Genomic DNA, 26,364 nt, shown 5'->3' with positions numbered 1-26,364 from the left:
TTAAGTTTTTGGGAGGTTGTTTACTTCCTGTGTATAAACATATAATTGACTTCGTATATTAATCTTTTATCATGTAACCTCACTGCACTCCGTTATTAGCTCTAATGGCAACCACTCCAGTAATCTTTCCTGGAGAATCCCAGGGACAGGGGAGCCTAGTGGGCTGCCGTCTATGGGATCGCACAGAATCGGACACGACTGAAGCGACTTAGCAGCAGCAGCAGTTTTTAAGTGGATATTTTAGATTTTCTGTGTATAAAATCATGTCATATAAAATAGAAATGGTTTCACTTCTTCCTTTATAATCTAGACATATTTTATATCTTTTCCCTACCTAATTGCTGACTATAATCTGTTAATATAAAGTAGAATTGGAGTAGCAGGAGCAGACATTTCTTGACTTGTTTGTGATCATAGAATAAAAGCACAGTCTTTTATATATATGTGTGTATGTGTATATGTGTGTATTTAATGATGGAAGCCCTTCTTTTTCACCATCCATTTACATTTGCTCGAAAACAATATATCCCTTTCTCTCTGCTAGGTATCCTATGAAATCTAGGATATCTGATCTCTAAATTTTACCCACTGAGTTAATACTGAGAGTTTATGAAATGCAACCAGCATTCTCTGCTTTGAAATGTGAGATCAGTCAGGGAAAGAAATTTATCTGATTGACCATTGCGTGAGCCTTAATCAGTTCTCTTTGGGTTAGAAACTTTGCTGCCTTCACCTTGTCTTTCATATTAGTGTGAAAGTACCCTTTCCTGGAGTACCTGGAAGAACACTGGGGGTATATAAAACGATAAAGTAAATCTCTTTCTTGAACATTAGTTTTACTAAAAAGTAAAGAATAGATGAACGTGGGGAAACTTTTTATATTAAAACAGAAAAGATTGTTTTATTGAGTAAAATAAAAAAATATTTAGGAATGTTTAAGCTAAAACATAAGGCTTCAAGTAAATTCAGGCCTTTTGGCTTGATTCTCAGCCCAACCGTGCAACTCTTAAGTGTATGAATTCTTTGTTCTTGTTGGATAAAAAGAGTACAATTTGTGGACGTTATTGAGAAGTACTCTGGGACATTAAACAAATGTTGAAATGGTGATTTCTTACTTTATGAACAGACTATTGTCCTTCTTGTAAATAATTAACAAACCAACACTGGGAATATCTTCTTGTCCAGAATTTTTAACTTTCTATCCTATTAGTCAAATATTTCCCTTTGTTGTGTGTATTTAGATTCTTGTTTTGTTAACTAGCTTATTGCTATACTCTAAATTAGATAGAAGATTAGGTATTTTTATGTTACTTTGTGGTCTGAGAATGCTTTGATAAAAAATGTAGGTCATGATACCAGATAATTTCTCATGTATGTACCTCATGGGAAATATTGAACATAAATTAAATAGGAAGACATATTTCAGAATGGATATAAAATCTTGTTTGTTTTATTGGCAAGCCCTCAGCATTTAAGACTGTATTAATATAATTGCTCTTATTAACTATGCTAATAGGCCACAGAGAAGCCATGCATATCTTTAGATAGGCCTATAGAAGTGTTGCCTTTTGTGCTTAACACAGCTTGTTAATTTTATAGCCTTCCAGAACATAATAATAGCTAATGGGTAGTCTGATCATAGTACGTAAGAGAAAAGATTTTATTTTTTTTTAATTTAATTTTATTTATTTTATTTATTTATTTATTTATTTTTTAATTTTAAAATCTTTAATTCTTACATGTGTTCCCAAACATGAACCCCCCTCCCAACTCCCTCCCCATAACATCTCAGTGGGTCATCCCCATGCTCCAACCCCAAGCATTCAGGAGTTCTCTAATGTTTTCAGGCTTTGGATTTAAGCCTCCTGCTTCTGGTTTTCAGTTTTATTTTCACAGTAGCCTCTAGACTTCTCCATCTATACAGCACCGATGATAAAACATCTAGGTTAAAGATGAAAAGTTTCTCCGCATTGAGGGACACTCAGAGAGGTTCACCATCTGAGGTCAGGTCCTCGAGTGATGCCCCATCCTGCACAGCAGAAAGCCAGCAGGACATGGCAGCAGTCTTCACCAGATTTTATTTTTTAAAAAAAGCTCTTTGAATAGTGTAGCAACAAAATTTTCAAACATCTCTGGAAACTAAATTTAGAGAAGAGTGGTTTTTCTAGATAGACTACTTTAAGTTTTAGGGAAAGCTCATTATAGCCACTGGCATTATGAAATATATGTACAGTCATTTTTTGCCCTTAATGATCCCTATAGTTTTCATGGATTTTCTTTACGTTCAACAAAGGGAGTAAGTAAATGTTGAGGTAGATGGTCTGACCTAGCAGGCTCTAGACATACTTTGTGAATTTACTTTGATGTTAGGTCAGTGCGATAGTGGACTTTTTTATTATTGTTTTTATGACCTTGGAAACCTTGCTTTCTTGAAGAAACAAATCTGTGGTCATTCCTCATATTTCTATGGCTTTTATGAATGGGATTAAAATGACAGTGGGCCATTGTGAGGTTCCTTTTGGATATCTCATAACTGGGTAAAGTTACTGTGATTATTTTTTCCTGTATTAGGTATTTGGCTAATATTTCTTAATGAGCAAATGAAAATAAATGTTCTCTTACCTACTTATGGATTTTCCTCTTCAGCCTTGTCTTCAAGATTTTACCAATCTACAGGGAGAGATTTTCCCACATATTTTCTCACCTTGAGAGTGTTTATTTATTCTCAGCTTGCAATATATAGCAATACCTATTTCATCTTTATTTTATGCATAATTCTACAGATTCATCACTTGTTTTGTTTTATATTAACATCATGCTAAATTTTGCATTTTTACGGTTTCTAATGTCTCTTATCCTTTGACACTGCCTCTTTCAGCCTTTGACTATGGCTTTTGCATAGATTACAGTATTATATGCCTTGTACCCAACCAAATGTTTGATGATTCTTTCTTATTTCTTTGCAAATGCCCTCCATGTTTGTAAAGGACATATATAGTTTCAGTATATATAATATAGATAAAGAAATTACAGAACTTATGCTGCAAAGAATTTTTTTTTGAAAGAATTTTTAAAATTGTCTAGTGTAGCCTGTTTTGCTTACAAATGGGAATATTGATGCTCAGAGAAATAAGCATGCCTTGCCACAGTCACCATATAATGTGGTTTTCTGATTTACAGTTTGGGGGTGTATTTGATCTGGAACAGTTTCCTACAAAGATATTTCAGAAACTGGTTGATAGATTGAAGAGGAGTAATTTGGATGATAGAATTAATTAATGGTTCAATTGTTTGGCAATTTTAGAAAAAACTTAAAGGCAGTGGGAAATTACTGTGAAACATGTTATAGTGCAGATGTGGTTGAGAATACTGATAGGAAAAGGGAAGACATTGTAAAAAGATGATAACAAGAGAGGCAGGATAAATCCTCTATGTATATATGTATTTGCTGTTTGTTTAGTTTTCTGGATTCCTTATAATTGTATCAGTACAAGAGATTATCCTCTTAGAAAGAAGGTTCTGAGTCCCATTCATGAGCCTAGTAGTGTGCTACATGTAAATTATAGGAGTTGGGAAAATGATTTGAACGTCATGATAAGCAAGAGAAGATAAGCCGTTTTTTTTTTTTAAACATTCTATGCCGTGCACTTTCACACAAATGAGTTCAAAGATGCAGTCAACTCTTGAACATTCAAAATTCTAATTTTCATTCTGTTATCTCATTGATCTTATCGCCATCTAGCAACAAAGGAAAGGCTGTGGAGTCCATGTTATTCAGAAACTGTTCTGGTAGAATACAGGTGTGGGAGGAAATACATTTAGATGCTCAGAGAAAAGATTTGGATTCCCTGTGGATTTCACTTACACATATCTCAGTGTGATCTTATAGGATAAAATATGTTGTACTCTTTTTGGAGAATTAATTATCAGTAACATAAATTCAGAACCAACATTTCTGTTCACAGAGTACCATGAAAATTAAGGTTGTCCTTTTTTAAGGTAAGTTTTAATGTTGTTATTATTTAGGTTTTTTTTTTTTAAAGTTGGGATGCTTTTCAGAGTTAAGCATTAAAGATACATATTTTTGGTCAGTGTTTTTGACTTCATAATCCTTTTTGAACTAAGAATCGGTGTGCAGACCTTTTTTATGTTAATTCCATTTTAAAATTCCCGTCCAGTCATTTATGTGCTACTGAGGATTGCAGGGTGTAAGTACCAGGAAAAAGTAAAATTGCCCGTGCATGTTTAGTGAGATAGTTAAGTGATATATATGTTGTTTGTTTTGTTGTTAGAATTTAAATAAAAGTATGGAAAAAATCTAAATCGTTATAAATTGTGCCTGTTTGATAATGAAGAGATGAAATCTTTGTATTAGATATTTTCCTGTCCTGGATCATAATTGGGAACCCATAAAGTATAGGACTTTCTGTATTGAAGACAATTCTGACTATTGCAAAAATTCTTAATGTAAAAATCACATACACATTTTATTACAAAGGTGTGGAAGGTTCCCTTCTGAAAGGTTAATTTGAGAAGAAATTTTAAAGATATAAAGTATCCCTGAAAAAACCAACATACTTCTGGAAGAAATCTAGTTTTGGTAAACCACAGCTGTTGGCACATATTTTATTTTATTCTCATGGGCATTTTGTTTCTTTCAGAGTAAGTGAGGAAAAGGAAGTGACAGAAGAAAGACTCAAAGCTGAGCAGGAATCATTTGAGAAGAAGATCAGGCAGTTGGAAGAACAGAATGAATTGATCATCAAAGAAAGGGAAGATATCCTTTTTGAAAGTCCTCTTTTTTTAACATTCAGAAAGTTTGACTGTTTCATGAAGAAAATGTAAACTCCAGAGAAATAATTGTTCTAATTTATAACCGAGTGTAAATCTGCATGGGCTGCCATTTCGAGGTAATCAGAACGACACTTAGCAGCATGTGCCGTGGCTCCCTTCGTGCTTGATGCAGCCGTCCAGCTGTTCCCACTGCTGCTGCTATACACTGGCGCACATACTTGTCAACTCAAAGAGACAGTAAGAAACTTGGGCATTAAAATGTAGTGTTGGAACTTTATTAAATTCTGTTCCACTACTGTAATTGAGCCCAAAACATCTTTTTCTTTGGTGTTCTTTCTGGCTAAAGCTTTGACACTTCTAAGGCATTCTACTCTAATATCATTAGAAAAAATTTGTTGTAGCTTATAGATGTTGTAATTGATAGATATTTATACTACAGCATAATACCACCAAACTGTTTTCATGGAAGAGAAACTATTGGGTGTAGAATTAGAGGGGTGTGTGTATGTGTGTGTGTGTGTGTGTGTGTGTGTGTGTGTGTGAGTGAGTGTAAATATGTATGATTGCATTATTTGTAAGAAAATAAAAACTGAAGTTTTAACTTAAGGATTGTACTGTAAGGGATATATGAGTTGAAATAAGTGTATTGCTGAAATTGTTTTGACTGAGTAGAATTGCTTATCTTTGGGTGTTTTTGCACTGACATTGTCAAAAAAGAGAAGTGATTGTCCCTAAAGTTAGGATACTGGATCTGCCAGGGTATGTGAATTCCTGAAGAAACCATTGTTCTTATTGTCAGTATCATAATTTATGTGACTTTAATAATTATTTTGAAGATTCTTTGAGTGTCAAAAATGATCACATATTGACAGTACTATACCTTTGTGAAAACAAAGCAGAGAGAAGCATAAAGATAAATTAATTCACTGGGGAAAAATGCACAAAAAGTAACTATTAAAATTGAGATCTGAACTTGCATTTTTCACACAGTGGGAATGTGTGATTGCAGATTAATATAATCAGAATTCTCCAATTTGATTTGTGGAGTAGGACATTTGTTAGTTTTATGGGCCCCCCAGTTCAAAGGAGTACTTTTCCAATTATATTTGTTCTTTAGCAGTTGAGTAATCTTGAGCCTTCTCTTTTCTTTGCTTTCATTGACTCTATTGCCCTGGGTTGTCAACTCTCAGGCAGTCCCCCTTTGGTGATTTTCATCTTGATGCTTTTTTCTCTTGATTGAAACAGCACTGTTTGGTCAGAATTTACAGCTGTGCTCAGCCAGTTGTTAATCTTTCACTTTGCAAAAGGAGTCGTGACTCAGGACGCTAGCACTTTCAGGAAAAGGTAGACCAGGAGTGCTTTTGTGTGCACTGGAGGCTCGCTTTACAGGTCTCTTACTTTGCACGTAACAGTTCTGAGGATAAGTGGCCTCTGGCCTTGCTGTAGTGGCTTAAAGTTTTCAGCGGTGGGTCTATAGAGTTCTCTTAGTTTCTTCTAATGATTGTGGGATTCCAGGTTGCAGGATGATTGCTCCAATTTCAGTTACTATGTTTGCATTAAGGCAGAAAAAAAGAGGAAGGAAGCCGTTCTGGTAGTTGTGACTCCCTGTTCGTTTTTAGAACACATGCAGTCTTTGTCAGGGCATTTCCCCCCACGCTGCCACCCAGCAGTCTTTCATGAGATACTTATTGTCCTGAACTTTATCATGTGGGCGTGCTAACCTGCAGGGGAGGCTGAGAAAGTGAGCATTCAGCTTGTCCAATTTATACAGTGGGAGGCAGCAGGGAAGGGAGTTGGAAATGAAGTCAGCCTTCAACTCTGGTAGCAGAAGTAGGGGAGATTGAAATCACTTTTTGTATATGGAGGAGGTGTTGATACCTTGATCTTCCTGAGAGGGAAAAAAAAAGTATTGTGTCCAGTGGAATTGGGGCTGAGAAATAAGGTGAGAGATGAAAGAGGTCGCAGACAATTTAGAAAGCCTGGCTGCAGTTAGAATGGGACCTTGTTTATCTGGTGCTAGCCTAAAAAAAAAAAAGTGTGGCTATATGGTAAAGCACAGTTTAACTTTGGTGGACTATTACAGTTAGCACTCTCTGGGTCAAGATTAATTGTATGTAGTATCGAAGCAGTTGACATTCAGCATGACTATGGACAGAATAATTTCTTTTGTCAGGCTGAATATTAAGATACCCTCAGGTGATTGTAGTGACACACTATTTCCCTTTTTTCTTAGCACATAGGTCAGTACACTGCCATGGGCCAAATCTGTCAGGTACCAGCTAAGTGCAGCCGCACACATACACTTATATATCTTCCATGGCTGTTCTTGCACTGCAGCTGCAAGTGGTGGAGCTGAAATAAAGATCTTGTGGCCTGAAATATCTACTGTCTAACCCTTTACAGAAAAGTTTGCTTACTCTGATCTAAATTGTGAAATTAAAAAGTAAAGGAAAATACAAAGACTTAGACATGAATCATAGTTAGACCTGTTTTGATTTAAAGGTTTGACTTGAGTATTATTATTGTGAGTGAAGATTGGAGTAAATGTTAGACCATGTTCAAAAACTAAAATAGTTTAATTAGTGTAATTGGTTTAAGATTTTTTTGAATCACCTAAAGATAAGTGGTATTTGTGGAACTTGTCAAAGAAAAGAGAAGGGAAGATATGATTAAAAAACAGTGAGATCCATGTCTTTTTTCCCAAGTGGATTGCTCAGGTATGAATCTCCTTTACCAGTATAAACCTGTCAAAGGTTAATATAGATGATTTTACTGTACATAAAACTCTGTAAAACTTTGAAACATAAAACAAGGATATAATTTAAAACAATATAATTTTAACTACAGATACATTTACCTATCATACATGAATGATTCAGACGTACATACATGAAATGAGATGATTTCAAATTATTTTAAAGCCTCTTTCTGCATGAGGAACTATATGGATTCTGATTTTTGGCATTTTAATGATGTGTTATCCTAATTTATGGGGTTCTTTTGTTGTAAAAGTCCTAGTAATAGGATTTATTGATTAATTATATGAACACGGACCAGTCCCTTAGTAGAAAAGAGTGAAGATATTTTACATGTTTGCACTTGGATCAAACTTTTGAAGGATTTGTTTTTATGCTAATTAGAGAATTTATTACTAAAACATAAACACTCTTAGTAGTTTTCAGTCTTTGATCAAAGAAAACTTGTTTCCTTAGAAATCAGCTATGTAAATGAATATGCCATTTACAAAGTCTAGCAATCTGATGAACCTAGTAGATTTTTCCCTAACTAAATATGTATGAATGGGGAGGTAAATCTGAAAGGGACAGAATAATATGTCCAATAGGAATAATTCTGAAACATGTTAGCATGTAATAGTGTAAGACACAGAGGATGTAGCCATTATAAAAGCTGATTAATATTTGAGCTGATTGTAATTCCAGAATATATGTCTCAGCTCAGGATGGTATCAAAAGCTCACAGAAGGAAAGTAAAATCTGATTTTGCTGACTTTCCTCTTTTAACTGACTGAGCAAGGGAAGTGACAGACAAGAAAGCACAATGGGCCTTAGAGTCAAAATTGTTTTAGTACTGATGAGCTGCCTGACCTTGGGAAAGCTACTGAACTTTTCTGAGTGTTTTTTCATCTATAATATATGGATAGCTAATAATGCCTTTTTTTGCAGGCTTGTTAAAATTTGGTAGGTTCTTTATGTATGTAAAGAATCTAGCAGTGTTTCTTACTTTAGAATACTGAAACAAAGATAGCAATTCTTCTTACTGTGATTAATTTAGATGAGGAATGAGTTGACTAGCTCCTTTGTTTTTCAGCTCTTCCTTTCTTCAGTGGGGTTTTGATGGTTTTCATTAGTTAAGCAGATGCTTAGGCTGCTTAGAGGCCCAGTAGGAGAGTGAAAGGACTTCCCTGGTGGCTCAGAGAGTAAACAATCTGCCTGCAATGCAGGAGACCTGAGTTCAGTCCCTGGGTCAGGAAGATCCCCTGGAGAAGGTAATGGCTACCCACTTTCATATCTTTGCCTGAAGAATTCCATGGACAGAGGAGACTGGTGGGCTACAGTCCATGGGGTCACAGAGACTCAGACACAACTGAGCGACTAACACTTTGGCTTTTTCAGGAGAGTGAAATTGATCTGCTTTGTCTTCTGTTTCTATGAAGGAGGAAATCTTTCTGTCTCATTTATACCAGTTGGGTGCTTATCAAGGGCAAACCAGATTTTACTTTCCTCTCCCAGAAACCAGACTGACAGAAATGTTTGTTTTCTTTTCTTTCTGACCTGTTCCATTATCTCTCTGACTGAGACTTAGTCAATTGAAGAGGTTTAGAGGTACTTAGAGCTTAGATTCTTGAGCTCACTGTATCAGAGGTCATTTTAGAAACCTTGCTCTGGGAAGAAAGAGTTTTAAAGGAACCAGCCTTAACCTTTTTGAGGAATGTTTTAGATGAGCCAAAGGTGTTAGTATATCTGTGCTGAAATCTGTTAGTATATCTGGAGAAAACTCACAAGAATTTCAACTAATTATATAGAAAGAAATCATTTGTTTGAATAGCAGTAATATTTCAGAGGTATTCAAAGCTTTCTATTTAACTGTATACATCTCTGCTACATGAGCCAGACTACCACAATCTGACAGACTTTTACCAAGAATAACAACCATACTGTAGGAAGTTCTATCACAGATCTGGGTGCAGTGGTCTTGAGTGGGTAGGCAGCGTAGGATAATAAATAGAAATAAGTTTCATGAGAAAGGAAATGAACTTCAAAAAAAAGGATTAGTCTTCTTTTTCTAATTAAAAATTCTGATCCTTCGTAAGAAAAGGCAGGAGATTCTCCAGTCTTAGAAACAGTTTGGGGAGAATTAAAACTGTAAACTTAGTGAAGATGCCTATAGGCCCACGAGAGGGTATTTTGGTGCCTGGCAGTGTGGTTGTGGCATATGAATATAGCCAAGTATGTTGCCGGACACCTTATCAGCTTTGATGAATCTTGCCCTTTTGAATAAATATTGGGTTTTTTTTTTATGTTTACAAATTGAATTATGGTGATAAGATATATTTGGTATACTTGGATAAAGTCAGCTAATTCCATTTAGCAAGCCCTAGACAATATTGCTTTACTAATCTAATAACTATCTCTAATACTGTGTAAGTTGTACTTTTGGGGGCTGTTTTATTTGCTCTGTGATGCTGTATAACTGTAGCAGGTTTTGGACCGTTATTATTGTATATTATCAAGATAATATTGTCATTGTAAATCATAATAACAGATTAAATAACCCTTTACCATTGTGTTAAGAAGAAATAAACATGCTTAAGGTAAGAACTAGTTATTACTAGTATTATTGTTGCCTAAGCTGCTCTTGAATATTATTTTGTTCTCTTAAAAATACTTAGATATTAATGCTAACTGAAGGGAGAAATTGATGATAAATGTTTGCAGAAAATAAAAAACTATATAAAATTTTATCCATATACTTCATTTCAATAAGCCTTTAGAGTTTAAGTTACTCTGTGGTAGTGAGTTATATTTACACATTACTTTTCTGGACTCCTCCAAGATGAAAGTAAAAAGAAGGACTCCTGCTCTAGTCCCCTAAATAATGCACTTTTCTCACATGAAAATTCTTGAGGCTATCACACGTATAATATTAAACTCACTGCCTGGGATCTAGTTTATAAGTCCATTAAAAGCATAAAATTAGAAGTAGGGAAAGAAGCTACAGTAAAGATATTGAAGCTGACAGAGTTAGCTATTAAAACTATTAAAAATCATATAAAAACTGAAAATGTACAGCAGTCTAGAACTTCTCCCCACCTAGATGTATCTCAAGACCATCCTGTATGAAATGCAGCACACTGCTTAACATTCGTAATTCTGTTATGAATTTGATGCCTGATTCTGAGGCATCAAAATAATGGCAAATTGTTTTTATCCTGTTACCTTTTTTACATACATCTAGTACTTCTATTCGGAGAAGGCAATGGCACCTCACTCCAGTACTCTTGCCTGGAAAATCCCATGGATGGAGGAGCCTAGTAGGCTGCAGTCCATGGGGTCACTGAGGGTCGTACACAACTGAGCGACTTCACTTTCACTTTTCACTTTCCTGAATTGGAGAAGGAAATGGCAACCCACTCCAGTGTTCTTGCCTGGAGAATCCCAGGGACGGGGGAGCCTGGTGGGCTTCCGTCTCTGAGGTCGCACAGAGTCGGACGCGACTGAAGTGACTTAGCAGCAGCAGTACTTCTATCAGTAAGATGTCTTACATTTGTGTACGGGCTTCCCTGGTGGAAGCCCATAGAGGGTAAAGGATCTGCCTGCAATGCGGGAGACCTGGGTTTGGTCCCTGGGTTGGGAAGATCCCCTGGAGAAGGAAATGGCAACCACTCCAGTACGCTTGCCTGGAAAATCCCATGGACAGAGAAGCCTGGCAGGCTACAGTCCATGGGGTCGCAAAGAATTGGACATGACTGAGCGACTTCACTTTCACTTTTCTATTTACAGAGTACTGAAACTTATACTTTTTAATCTTCACAATAACCTGGTTAAGATAGGTGAATCTGATGCTCTTTTCCTTATTTTTACAGATAAAGATACAGCCTATTCCAGGGTTAAGAGTAAAATCTTAATGACAGGAAATATCTTTACATCAAATTATTTCTACAACAGTGAACAATGCAAATACCAATAGGCCTTACTTTCTAGCCTGCTTTATAGTTAAAGCAAAATTTTATTTAAAAAATTGTAATATATTTTGCAGTGCTCTTTATCCAAAGTTTGTTTAAAAAAATGTGGGGGGAGGGGGTTGGCAGAGTACTTACTAGAGTGTAACCTAATTGTACAGAAATCCAGATATGTGGGATGTTCCTGAGAATCACTTGTATTTTTGCTTTTCTATTCAGTCACCAAGTCTTAATCTGAAATATTACTCTTAACCCACTGTCTTTTAAAAAAAATTTTTGTTAGGGTAGAATGGATATGCAGTATTGTGTTAGTTTCAGGTGTATAACAAATTGAATCTGTTATCCACTCTTTTTTAGCTTCTTTTCCTATATAGGCCATTATAGAGTACTGAGTTGAGTTCCCTGTGCTATATGGTAGCTCCCTAGTAGTTATCTGTTTTTTAAGATAAAATTTATTTGGCTGCACCAGGTCTTAATTGTGGCAGGTGAGATATTCATTGCATCATGTGGGATCTTTTGTTGCAGGTGCACAGACTCTCTAGCTGTGGTGCACAGGCTGAGCAGTTGCAATGCAAAGGCTCTCCAGCTGTGGCACGTGGGCTCTAGAGCACACTGGCTCAGCGGTTGCAGCTCAAGGGTTCAGCCGCTCTGCAGCATGTGGGGTTCTGGCTTGCTAACTGGAAAGTGAGCCGGAATCCCCTGTGTTGCAAGGCAGATTCTGAACCACTGGACCACCAGGGAAGTCCCTCTTGTCTGTACATAGCAGTGTGTATATGTCAATGCCAATCTTCCAGTTTATCCCTACCCCATCCCCCAACCCCACCCTGTAACCACAGGTTTATTTTTCACATCTGTAACTCTATTTTTGTTTTGTAGAAAAGTTCATTTCTAGTCTTTTTTTAAGATTCCACATATAAGCAATATCATATATTTGTTTGACTTCACACAGTATGAAAATCTCTAGGTTTATCCATGATGCTGCAACTGGGATTATTTTGTTCTTTTTATAGCTGAGTAATATTACTTTGTATATGTGGATAAAGTAGGTGTGGTTGTCTTTTGCTGTTTGCACTGACACATCACCGCATTCTTGTGAAGCATCCTTTTGCCCATCTCCATTATCTTCCGCTGTCCTTTGATTGACTTCATTTCATCACTGTTGCCAGATTAATCTTTCTTAAGGACTATTTTTATTACATCACTTGGCTTTTTAATAACTTGCCTTGGCTTCTTGTGGCCTAAGGTATCAAATGTGTATTCTTAATTTTGACATTTAAGCCCTCTGTTTCTGATGCCATGTAATATATGTGACCTTCACTTTAATGACTCTCTTGTGTAGTACCTACATACTAGATAGGAAAAACTCACTGTTCTTTCCCCTGCTTACTGAAGTTTGTTTCTATTTCTTTGTCATTGTTCCTTTTGCTAGTTTTCTTTGATACTTTAGGACTTTTTTTCTGAAAAATTTTTAGCAGTATTTGACTCTTAAAACTCTTTAACTGTTCATACCTATGCCAACAGCCCTAACTTATGCATCTTACGGCTCCTTGGGCATCTGTGTTTTTCTTTCAGCAGTACTGGATTTTGAATAAGAACGTTGACGTCAGTCTTGGACCAGCTACTTTATCCCTTTCTGACTCTACTGCAGTCACTGAGTGCAGGAGCATTTCAGTTTCATTTTAGAAGAGTAAGCTAATTTGCGGTTGCTTTAGACTTGAGTAGTAGAGAAAGTGAAGGCTGTGAAGAAAAGAAGATACTGTCTAGCCAAAGGGGATCTATATTTGAAAAAATGTTTTTTGGTTTGTTTTAAGGCCGAAAAAGAATGTGAAGTGTATTTATATGTTGAAACAAATGTGCTAGGAAATGATTAAGATCTGCTTTCTATCTCATAGTATCTTTTTTGATTTTTAGTTTTTCTTTCTATGAAAATGAATCAAGTCTTAAAGAAATCTTGATAAATTTATCTAACTGTTAAGCTTATATTCTTTGGAGTACTGAAATATGAGATTGTGCTTTTCAGCCACTTGTCCTCTATTTTGTGCTTAGCGAAGTTCATTTGTTTATGTATGTTTGTATTTGTTATTTTTGTATTTGCTGTGGACTGATTTGTGTCCCTCTAAAAATACATACGTTGAAGCCCTATCCCCCCGATGTAGCCATCTGGAGATAGGTTTCTAGGGGGTGACTAAGGGCTTCTCTGGTGGCTCAGATGGTAAAGAATCAGCCTACAGTGCAGGAGACCAAGGTTCGATCCTTCAGTTGGGATGATCCCCTGGAGGAGGGCATAGAAAGCCACTCTAGTATTCTTGGCTGAAGAATTCCATGGACAGAGGAGTCTGGTGAGTTAACAGTCCATGGACTTGCAAAGAGTCGAACACTGCTGAGTTACTAACACTTCACTAAGGTTAAATGGTGTCTGTATGAATGGGGCTGTAATCCAATAGGACTCTAGCCTTATAAGAAGAGAAGGGGATCTCTCTCCCTCCCTTCTTCCCATCCCCCACATGTGAGGACACAGTGGCCATCTGAAAACCAGAAGGGAGTTGTCTCCAGAAACCAAATCCTATGGGACCTTGATTGGATTTTCTATCCTTTAGAATGATGAGAAAGTAAATTTCACCCAGTCTGTGGTATTTTGTCGTGGCAGCCTGAGCAGATTTAGGTAGTATTTAATATGTCCTTAGTTCTTCAATATTTTTATTCTAAGTATATGTTGAAAAACCCTTTTGGTGTGTCATTGAAGAGTACATTAAATTTCTAAATAATTAGTATGTTTTCAGATGTTGTTCTCTGGTAATTTTCTCTTATTTGGGGGGCTTCCCTCGTGGCTCAGATGGTAAAGAATCTACCTGCAATGCGACAGACCCAGGTCCAGTCTCTTGGTCAGGAAGATCCCCTGGAGAAAGGAATGGCAGCCTACTCAAGTATTCTTGCCTGGAGAATTCCATGGAGTGTACTGTAGGCTACAGTCCATGCAGTTGCAGAGAGTCAGAGATAACTAGTTCTTTGGTATTTTTATTCTGTGTATATATCAAAAAAAAACCTTTTGGTGTATCTGTAGAAGGGTACACTCAATTTCTGAATAATTGGTATATTTTCAGATATCATTCTCTGATAATCTTCTCTTATTTTTAATATCCTGGTTGGGTATTAATGCACTTTGAACAGTAATTTTTCAAATATTATTTTGTATTTTTTAATGAGATTTGCTTTTAAAGAGTTTTCTACCTTACTGTTTGAGATCCTTTTAATGTCTGTGGTTTACCATTTTATAATAAAAACAGCTTTACTTTCCAGGTTTGGTTTTGATAATGTTTTGATTTCTTTGACTTGCTGAAGGCTCTATATATGAAGCCTGAGCCCCTCCACAGAGCGATTTCTGTGTTGCTTTGTAGTGAGTGACACTGGAATTCAAATAGATGTGCTTTGGGGCTTCTGAAGTAGCCTGAGTAGCTAAAGTATTCACTTGTTTTTGATGCCCATGTGTAAATAAGCTAAGCAGACTGAAATTCAAAAATACTGATTTTCGACATTTCTGTTTAATTTTTTTTAGTATTAATTCTATACTGGATAAACGATACTAACTCTGTTTGGCATAATTTAAAACTAGTTTCGGAAGTTTCACCAGTTATCGCATGAAGAAATAGGCTTTCTATAAATCAATTGCGTAATAATTAGTGTTGGGGAGAGTTCATTATTTCCTTTAGCCTTTTACATTACTCATCTTCTTTAAAGGACTGTTCTGACGTACTCTCTTTGACTAAATCCATTTGCCATACCACATCTTGTAATTGCTTTAGATTTGAAGAATATGATGAATGGCTTTATTAACCAATAGCAAATTTGTCTTAGTGTTCTTAACCTCAGTATGGCCTTCACTTTTGAATAGTTAAATGATTAAATGATTGAGATGGTACTGTTCTCACCTCTGGTAGACACTTATGCAATAGCATTTCCATTTTTAGTTTTATTGTTATGCCCAAGATTTTACATCCCCAGCACTTTAATTGTTCAGATGTAGTAAATCTAGTTATGGTATAGTCATATAATGATAAAAAAATTAACTGGATATCTGAAATCGATCTCCTTATAGATAAGATGGTAAGGATTGTCAGTTTCTCGTGATTTCATTATGTTTTGTTAACAGAGAAATCCCAGGCTATTCAGCTGTTTTCCTGAATGCTCAGGCTGGTGAAAAATGGAGAAAGAATCCTTCCTATCAAAAGTCTTACAGTCCTTGAATTTCTAAATAAATATGACCTAGAAAATGCAAATATCTAAAGATAATACTGACTTATCTTCCAGTTGATGTTCTAGTTGGTCAGTTTTTCAAATAGTAGTTATAATGTGTGTGTCATGTTTTGGCTATACCTTTAAAAGAACTTTACCTACACAAAGGCTGTTAAACACAGGAAAAATGGCAACAGGCAAAGGAGAATATAAGAAAGAGATGAAACCAGTAGAAAAGAAGGTTAGAAAGAAATAACAGGAATTATCCTAATGAGAAATTTGCACTAGAGAAAGTTTGACAGTTGAGAAGAGAGCCTAGCGATATGCTGATAGACGTGAACAGTTATTAGTTGAGTGCTTGGAAAAGCTGCCAAATATCTACCTCTGTCTCACATAATAACCCCAAGGCATCAGTGTGCCAGACTGAAAGCGGAGGGAGTAGTTTAACACTCTAGGGGCAAAGGGAATAAGAGGAAGTTTTAGTGTGATGGTAGGTATAATCATTTAGAGATAGCATAGCTTTTATAAGTATCTTCTTAATATAGTATTATACCGTAATCTGAGATGGCTTTTAAGTAAAAAATCTATGTGAAAAATGCTTTTGTAAACTTCTATCTAGTTAATTAGAAATTGGATGTCTCAAATATGAGTTATCTAAGTATGTGACATAACAAAAAAACCATTATTTTGGAAAGAACACCAAAATCATGAAATCATGATTTCATTTTGCCTTTAAACTAGATATATGACCTTGGATAAACTAACTTCTGCAAGTCTGAATTTTATCATATTTAATGTGTTAATATGGAGAAGGCAGTGGCAACCCACTCCAGTACTCTTGCCTGGAAAACCCCATGGGCAGAGGAGCCTGGTAGGCTGTAGTCCATGGGGTCGCAAAGAGTCGGACACGACTGAAGCGACTTAGCAGCAGCAGCAGCAGCAACATGTTAATAATATCTGAACTGTTTACCAAAAAAGGTGATCAAGACTATGAAAATTCTCTAAAAATTTAAAGTCTACAAAAATATTTTCTCACTCTGAAAAGTTTTATAACATACAAATGAATATGAAGATATATATGATTATTTTATTCTTTATTTTACTCCCTTACACATTTAAAAATGTTATCATTTCAAGCATTCCGTGAATTTTATTAAGCCTCTTTTCATACCAAAGCAAATGCTATTATGATTCTTTTTCAAGTTATATTGAAAATTATTAAAAAATACATATTTTACTTCATATTTTTTTATTGAACTAATATTGATTTGTAGCATTATATGTTTTATATTTGCAACATTATATTTCTACTTCTGTATATGTTACAGTGTGCTCATCACCAAAAGTTTATTTTCCATTCATCACCATACAGTTGATCCCTTTGCCTATTTTACCCTTCCTCTCCAGGAACCAGTACTCTTATTCTCTGTATCTACATGTCTGTTTTTTGTTTAGTTTGGTTTGTTCATTTATTTTATTCTTTATTGGTTTTTTATGTTCCACATATAAGTAACATCACATGGTATTTTCCTTTCCCTATCTGATTTATTTCACTTATATATATATATATATATATATATATATATATTTCATATCTTCTTTATCTAGTCATTTGTTAATGGATACTAGGTTGTTTCCATATCTTGGCTATTGTAAATAATGCCAAAATGAACCTAAGGGTGTAGGTATCTTTTTGAATTAGTGTTTTCATATTCTTTCGATAAGTAGGCAGAAGTGGACTACCTGGATCATATATGAGGAATCTCCATACTCTCTTCCATAGTGGCCATACCAATTTATGTTTCCACTAACAGTTTATGAAGGTTCTCTTTTTTCCCACATCCTTCCAACACTTGTTATTTGATTTTGTTCAGTTGCTAAGTCATGTCTGACTCTTGGCAACCCCGTGGACTGTAGCATGCTAGGCTTCCTTGTCCTTCACTATCTGCTGGAGTTTGCTCAAACTCATGTCCATTGAGTCAGTGATGCCATACAAATCTCATCCTGTTGAAAGGTTGTTGCTGAGCTGTGAAAGTCACCGGGATTCTTGGGCTCCGGAAGAGAAGAATTCAGTCTGGGGCCAGTGACATTTGATCACTCAGTGCTTTTGTGTAATAATGTTTTATTAAAGTATAAAAGAGGTAGAGGAAACTTCTGACACAGACATGAGAAGGGGGCAGAAAGAGTGTCCTCCTGCTAGTCTTTAGCCAGATGTTTTATAGCTACTAGCAGGCTGGTAATTAGAGAAAGGAAATGTCTCAAAACTCAGAGACTGGCACCAGGCCTCTCACCTACAACATGCATTTTGGGATAACATTGGCACAAGGTGGGTTTTCCTGGGCCATAAAATGATTAACATGAATCTTGAAGAAAGGTAGGTTTCCAAGCAAATACATAGTCTCATTAACATAACTTAAGAGAACATTTGCATGAGTAAAACATACTGGTTTGTCGAGTCACTTCTGAGTCTTAGGCAGAACCAACTTGACAGAATCTAGGGTAAATACGTAGTTTATTAACATAGCTTAAGAAAAATATTTCCATAAGAAAAATACATTGGTTAGCTCAAGGTTCGAGAAAAGTTCAGATGAAACCAGGTGTCCTTATGGCAACCCAGAATTGTAAAAGAAACCTCTTTTTAAATGTGTGTAGAGAAGGGGGAAAAATCAAACACTTGTAGTTTGTTTCCTCCTGCTGCTGAAGAGAGAGAGAGAAACTGTCTGACACTTGCAGACTATTTCCTCCCTTGGGAGATCCTTGGGAGATCCCTGCCTTTCCTGCCTGTTGCCCTCTCACTGTGCTGCCCTCTTCTCCTCCTGCCCTCAACATTTCCTTGCTTTAGGTAATGAGGACATTTTGGTAATGTTGATTCTTCCAGTCCGGGAGCTTGAAAAATCAGTTTCTTTCAATAATGTCTTATAATTTTCAGTGTGCAAATCATTCACCTCCTTGGTTAAATTTATTTCTAAGTATTTTATTATGTTTTTTGCAATTATAAATGCGGTTGTTGTCTTAAGTTTTCTTTCAGCTAGTTCATTGTTGGCATTTAGAAATACAGCAGATTTATGTATATTGCTTTTGTGATCCTGCAAGTTTAGTGTATTCATTTATTATTTCTAATAGTTTTGTTGAAATCTTTAGGATTTTCTATATATAAAGTCATTTCATCCGCAAATAGTGACAGTTTAACCTCTTCCCTTCCAGCTTGGACGGCTTTTATTTCTTTCATGCCTAATTGCTTTCGCTAGGACTGCCAATAATATGTTGAATAGTAGTGGTGAAAGTGGGCATTGTTGCCTTATTTCTTATCTGTAGAGGAAATGCTTTCAGTTTTTCACCATTGAGTATGATGGACTTGTTATATATGGCCTTTATTATATTGAGATGCATCCCTCTATATCTAGTTCACTGAGTTTTTATTGTAAATGTGTGTTCAGTTCAGTTCAGTTCAGTCACTCAGTCGTGTCCAACTCTTTGCAACACCATGAATCACAGCACACCAGGCCGCCCTGTCCATCATCATCTCCCGGAATTCACTCAGACTCACGTCCATTGAGTCGGTGATGCCATCCAGCCATCTCATCCTCTGTCATCCCCTTTTCCTCCTGCCCCCAATCCCTCCCAGCATCAGAGTCTTTTCCAATGAGTCAACTGTTCGCATGAGGTGGCCAAAGTACTGGAGCTTCAGCTTTAGCATCATTCCTTCCAAAGAACATCCAGCACTGATTTCCTTCAGAATGGACTGGTTGGATCTCCTTGCAGTCCAAGGAACTTTTAAGAGTCTTCTCCAACACCACAGTTCAAAAGCATCAATTCTTCGGCACTCAGCTTTCTTCACAGTCCAACTCTCACATCCATACACGACCACTGGAAAAACTATAGCCTTGACTAGATGGACCTTAGTTGGCAAAGTAATGTCTCTGCTTTTGAATATGCTATCTAGGTTGGTCATAACTTTTCTTCCAAGAGGTAAGCGTCTTTTAATTTCATGGCTGCAGTCACCATCTGCAGTGATTTTGGAGCCCAAAGAATAAAGTCTGACACTGTTTCCAGTGTTTCCCCTATTTCCCATGAAGTGATGGGACCGGCTGCCATGATCTTTGTTTTCTGAATGTTGAGCTTTAAGCCAACTTTTCACTCTGCTCTTTCACTTTCATCAAGAGGCTTTTTAGTTCCTCTTCACTTAAATGTGTGTTAGATATTGTCAAATATTTTTCCTGCTTCTATTGAACATATGATTTTTATCCTTTGTTTTGTTAATGTGGTTTGTCACTTTGATTAGTGGGTGTTGAACCATCCTTGTGTCCTTGGACTGAATGTCACTTTATCATGATGCATGATCTTTTTGATGTATTGTTGAATTCAGTTCACTAACAGTTTGTTGAGCTTTTTCATATCTATGGTCATCGGATGTAGTGGCCTGTAGTTTTCTTTTTTGTGTTGTCTCTGTCTGGTTTTGGTATCAGAGTAATGTCAGCCTCATAAGATGAGTTAGGATATATGTTCTTCTTGTCAATTTTTTTTCTTTGGGAATAGTTTGAGAAGAATAGGTACTAAGTCTTTGAATATTTGATAGAATTCATCTGTGAAGTGACTGGACTTTTTTGACGTGGGGAGCTTTTCGGTTACTCTTTCAGTCCCTACTAGTGATTGATCTATTCAGATTTTCTAGTTCTTCATTTTTCAGTGTTTGCAAGATTGTATGATTCTGAGAATTTATGCATCTCTTCTGGGTCATTCAGTTTGTTGATGTGTAGCTGTCCATAATATTATCTTATAATCTGTTGTATTTCTGTGGTGTCTACTGTTGGTTTTCTTCTTTGGCTTCTGATTTTAAGGGCCTTCACTCTTTTTTTCTCAATTTAGTGTAGCTAACAGGTTTGTCAGTTTTGTTTATATTCTCAAAGAACCAGCTTGCTTCACTGATCTTTTCTATTGTCTGTTTAGTCCCTATTTCATTTATATCTACTCTGATATTTATTATTTTCTTCCTTCTATTAACTTTGGGCTTCAGTTTTTTTCTTCATTTCCTGGTTTGTTTAGATGTGAGCTTAGATTGTCTATTTGAGATTTTTCTTATTTCTTGAAGTAGACCTGTATGACTATAAATTTCCCTCTTAGTATCACTTTTACTATGTCTTATAGATTTTGATATGTCCTTTTTTCATTTTTGCTTGTCTCCAGGTAATGTTTTGTTTCTCCTTTGATTACTTCATTGATTCAGTAGTTGTTCAGTAGCATGCTGTTCAATCCCCACATGTTTGTGATTTCTCTGGTTTTCTTCTTGTGGCTGATTTCTAGTTTCATTCCATTGTGAACAAGAAATATGCTTAATATAATTCCAGTCTTATTAAATTTATTGAGACATGCTTTTGTCTTAGTATATAGTATATCCTTGAGAAAGTTCCATGTGTACTTGAGAGAAATTGTCTTCTGCTGCCTTTGAATGGAATGTTCTGTACAAATCTATAGAATCATTTAAGGCCTGGGTTTCCTTGGTGACTTTCTGTTTGGATGATCTATCCATGGAGGTGAGTGTGTTGTTATAGTCCCCTACTATTATGGTGTTGCTGTCAGTTTTTCCCTTTAGATTTGGTAATAATTGTTTTATATATTTTGGTTCTCCTTGGTTTAAAGTGCATATATATTAGTCACTCTATGTTTTCTCAATGAATTGGCCCCTTTGTTACTATACACCGTCCATTTTTTGTGTCATTACCATTTTTGATTTGAATTCTGTTTTGCTAATGTGAGTATGGATACACTTGCTTCTTTTGGCTATTGTTTGCTTGGAGTATCATCTTCCTTCAATTTTAGCATCTGTTTGTCTTTAGAACTGACGTGTGTTTCCTGGAGGCATCATAGTGTTGGGTCTTGTATTTAAATCTGTTGAGCCACTCTATGTGTTTTGATTGGTGAATTCAATTCATTTCCATTTAGGGTGATTTTTGATAGATGAGGACTTAATACTGCCTCTTTATCTTTTGTTTAATGGTAGTTCTGTATCTCCATTGTTTCTTTTCCCTTGTATTTCTGTCTGCCAGTTTGGTTTGTTGATTTTCTACTTTTTTTTTTTGTTTGTTTCCTCTTTTTTTATACTTGTGCCTGTATGTAAATGTTTTATGATTGACCTGAAGTTTGTATAATATGTCTCATGTTTAAAATAGTCCTTTTTCTGCTGATAGCATCTTGTCTCTATTTACCTATGGGAGTTCCATTCTCTTCCACTAGCATCTTGTCTTTATTCCCCTATGGGAGTTCCATTCTTTCCCACTAGCATCTTGTCTTTATTCACCTATGGGAGTTCCATTCTTTCCCACTAGCGTCTTGTCTTTATTTACCTATGGGAGTTCCATTCTTTTCCACTAGCATCTCATCTCTATTCACCTATGGGAGTTCCATTCTCTTCCACTAGCATCTTGTCTCTATTCACCTATGGGAGTTCCATTCTTTCCCACTAGCATCTTGTCTCTATTCACCTATGGGAGTTCCATTCTTTCCCACTAGCGTCTTGTCTTTATCTACCTATGGGAGTTCCATTCTTTTCCACTAATATCTCGTCTCTATTCACCTATGGGAGTTCCATTCTCTTCCACTAGCATCTTGTCTTTATTCACCTATGGGAGTTCCATTCTTTCCCACTAGCATCTTGTCTTTATTCACCTATGGGAGTTCCATTCTTTTCCACTAGCATCTCGTCTCTATTCACCTATGGGAGTTCCATTCTTTCCCACTAGCATCTTGTCTCTATTCACCTATGGGAGTTCCATTCTTTCCCACTAGCGTCTTGTCTTTATCTACCTATGGGAGTTCCATTCTTTTCCACTAGTATCTCGTCTCTATTCACCTATGGGAGTTCCATTCTCTTCCACTAGCATCTTGTCTCTATTCACCTATGGGAGTTCCATTCTTTCCCACTAGCATCTTGTCTTTATTCACCTATGGGAGTTCCATTCTTTTCCACTAGCATCTCGTCTCTATTCACCTATGGGAGTTCCATTCTTTCCCACTAGCATCTTGTCTTTATTCACCTATGGGAGTTCCATTCTTTCCCACTAGCATCTTGTCTTTATTCACCTATGGGAGTTCCATTCTTTTCTACTAGCATCTCATCTCTATTCACCTATGGGAGTTCCATTCTTTTCCACTAGCATCTTGTCTCTATCACCTATTGGAGTTCCATTCTCTTCTACTAACATCTCATCTCTATTCACCTATGGGAGTTCCATTCTCTTCCACTAGCATCTTGTCTTTATTCACCTATGGGAGTTCCATTCTTTCCCACTAGCATCTTGTCTCTATTCACCTATTGGAGTTCCATTCTCTTCTACTAACATCTCATCTCTATTCACCTATGGGAGTTCCATTCTCTTCCACTAGCATCTTGTCTTTATTCACCTATGGGAGTTCCATTCTTTCCCAGTAGCATCTTGTCTTTATCTACCTATGGGAGTTCCATTCTCTTCCACTAGCATCTTGTCTCTATTCACCTATGGGAGTTCCATTCTTTCCCACTAGCATCTTGTCTCTATTCACCTATGGGAGTTCCATTCTTTTCCACTGTATGTTTTTGTTGTCTTAAATTATCCCTTTTTATGTTGTGAGTTTGTTAGCAAATGGAGATAGCTATAGTCATTCTTTTACTTTCTTTTTTCCCATTAATTTTCATACTTTAATAAAATTTTTAAAATCGATTCTGATAGTTTGAATTTTCAGGTTCCGTTTATCATCTTGTTCAACATTTTACATATTTTTCCTATTTTGTTTCTGCTAGAAGAGGTCCTGTCAACATCTCTTGTAAGACAGGTCTAGTGTCGATGACCTCCTTCAGCTTTTATTTGTCTGGCAGACTCTTTATTTCTCCTTCATATCTGAGTGACAGTTTTGCTGAATCTTGGGTGACAAGTTTTATCTTGCAGTGTTTGGAAAGTGTCATTTGTTCCCTCCTGGCCCATTGGATTTCTGCTAAGAAGTCTGCTGATAGCCTAATGGGGGTTTCCTTGTAGGTTATCATCCTTTTTTCCCTGGCTTCCTTTTAAATTCTTTGTCATTGACTTTTGACAATTTTAGTATTACCTCCCTAGTAGAAGATCTCTTTGCATTGAGGTAATTAGATGTTTTCTTAGCTTCATGGACTTGTATGCCCATTTTCTTTCCTAAGTCTGGGAAGTTCTCAGCTTAATTGATTTAAATAAACTCTCCTCCCTTCCCCTTCTCTTCTTCTGGGATACTCATTTATCCTAACGTTGCCCTTCCTGCTGAATGAACAGCTCTGTAGGATTTCCTTATTTATTTTTCTATGTCTTCATTCTCTTTCCTTTTCCATTGTATCATTTCTATATTTCTATCTTCCAGCTCACTGATTCTGTCTCTTATGTAGTCTGCTTTGTTTCTAGTGCCTTCTGATAACATTCTTAATCTTGTTTTGGTGTTCTTAAGCTTAAGAATTTGTTTGATTGATTCTTGTTTGATTCTTTTTTATAGTTTCAATATCTTTGGTAAAGTATTCCTCTTATTAATTAGTTGTTAATTAATTAGAGCTCATTAAGCTGCCTTTCTGAGTTTTCTTGTTGAACTTATTCTTGACAGCTATTTTGAATTCTCTGTCAGTTAGATCTCATCATTTTGTAACTTCAGGTTTGGTTTCTGGAGAACTGGCACTTTCTTTTTGTGGTATGGTGTTACTGTGGTTCTTGATGTTGCTTGAATTGTTCCTCTGCCTTCTCATTTAAATTAAATGACAAGTTAGGAGTTGGTGTCCTTTCTTTTGTTTTCTGGTAGGTGGTACTACCACACAAGCTTTTGGTTTCTCTACCTCCACTGCCTTTGTATTTGAGAGGCAATTTCTAGCCTCCACCATCTCTGTAAGAGGTATGGCTCCTTGCCTTCATTATTGCTTCTTGTGCCACCAGGGTCGTTGCTGCCTTGCTTCTTCCAGAGCCACTGTCGTCCATCAGAAGGGTGGGCTCTTTGCTTGAGTGATGTGACAGGCTCTGCTTGGGGGTGAGAGGTGCATTAATGAGGCAACTGGGGTTGTATCATGTTTGTGGTTGTAAAGCTTGTGAATTCCACCATTGTAGATGAGGGGGAAGAGGCTGGAGTCATGGGCATCTCAACACTGGAGGGGCAGGGTCCCAGGCCCCACTTCCACTGCTGCCCAGTTACCTGCAGCCGTGGGCACTCACTGGTGCAGTTTGGAGGCCACAGTCATGTGCATCACCTTCCCTACTGGTTCTGGGTTCTCTGCACCTGTGGGCCTTGCTGCCATAGTCAGAGGGCCAGGATTGCAGCATCTCTGCTGATCCCTTGGTTCTGCCTGCTCTGTGTGTTTCAGCTCACCCACCTTTTGATGTCCAGATGTACAGAGTTATCCAACATCCTGTTCTGTTGGGCAGAGTACCTTTGTTGAATTGTGAATGTTTACTGGTTGTAGATTAGAGTGGGGAAACAAAGGTAGTTTTTCATTCTGCCATGCTTCTGAAATCATTCTATTTAATAAAGCTTTCAAAAATTGCCTTTTATTTCAAATGCTGTCTTCTTCTACTTGAAGTTTTTTTTTTGTTGTTGTTTACCTTTAGAGTTCTTGTTCAAATCTGTGTTACCCAGAGTGGCTAGGTTTCTAGTTTTTGAAGAGTATAGTTTTTGAAGCAAAATATTTTTTCATCATATGGGTGAGCATCCTTTAAAATTTTCAAAGCAGTTTTAAGGAACCTTGTTGCTAAGAGAAATCAGGTAGGAATTGCTAAGGAATCTCATGTTCTGTCAAGGTGAAGAAGAGATTGCAAGGAAAGTAGTGTAGAAACAAAGCTGGAAAGACTAGCATTGGGTGGAGCGTACTTAAGGATGTTTTATGAGTCTGTGTCATGATTAATCTTCCTTGTATATAACAAGAAACATCAAGTTAACAGTAACCAAAACAAGGTATGTGTTTGTTTATTTTTCATGTAAAAGACATCCAGGTTTTGGCAATTTGAGGCACATATGATGACTCCATAAATTTGGGGGGAGCTAGATTTCTTTATCTTGGCATTCTAAGTTTCAGCCATCGTGTGCACATTCTAATCACAGGATGGGAGTGTTATTAATAATTTTGAAAAGTTTGTTCTCAATTTAGTTTTAATTTCAGTTTTCAGTGTTGGATTTGGAAATACAGCTGGTTTCTGTATATTGGCTTTATATCTTTTGACCTTGCTGAATTCTGATTTGTTAATAGTTGTCTTACAGATTTCTTTGGATTTTATATGCAAACAGTTATGTCACCTATAAATGAAAGTGATTAGTTCTTTTTGGCTACTCTGTCTGCCTTTTATTTCTTTTTCTTGCATTATTGCAGCAGTCCCAGCTAGATATTGAATAGAAGTGATGAGTGAGAACATTCTGGTCCTGTTCCACATCTTAGTGGGAAATATTAATACATCCTTAAGATTGATTTAGCTATAAATAGCTATAGTATTTTAATAGATGCTATTTATCATACTGAGGAGTTTCCATTTTATGTCTAGTTTCCTAAAGTTTGTCTTTTTTTATTTTTAAGCTGTGAATGGATATTGATAATTTATAGCACTTGACATTTTATTACACATTTATTTACTGTCTGTTTCCCTCATGGGAAATCATTTTTGTCTTGTGCACTATTGTAC

The 26,364-nt window shown here is 36.4% G+C and overlaps 1 protein-coding gene across 3 annotated transcripts in view; it reads left to right on the top strand.

The window, feature by feature from the left end:
* KIAA1328 (KIAA1328 ortholog) overlaps positions 1-26,364 on the top strand; it is a 424,271-nt gene that overhangs the window by 68,306 nt on the left and 329,601 nt on the right. For all 3 annotated transcript variants that reach the window (XM_068993877.1, XM_068993876.1, XM_068993874.1), the window contains exon 5: positions 4,662-4,777. In XM_068993877.1, the coding sequence (XP_068849978.1) occupies positions 4,662-4,777 (116 nt within the window). The remainder of the gene's footprint in view (positions 1-4,661; positions 4,778-26,364) is intronic.

This window comes from Capricornis sumatraensis, chromosome 21 (assembly GCF_032405125.1).
Source record: "Capricornis sumatraensis isolate serow.1 chromosome 21, serow.2, whole genome shotgun sequence".
NCBI classification, from domain to species: Eukaryota; Metazoa; Chordata; class Mammalia; order Artiodactyla; family Bovidae; genus Capricornis; species Capricornis sumatraensis.
Note: the sequence above shows the minus strand (reverse complement) of the source record. Positions and strands in the feature narration are given on the sequence as shown.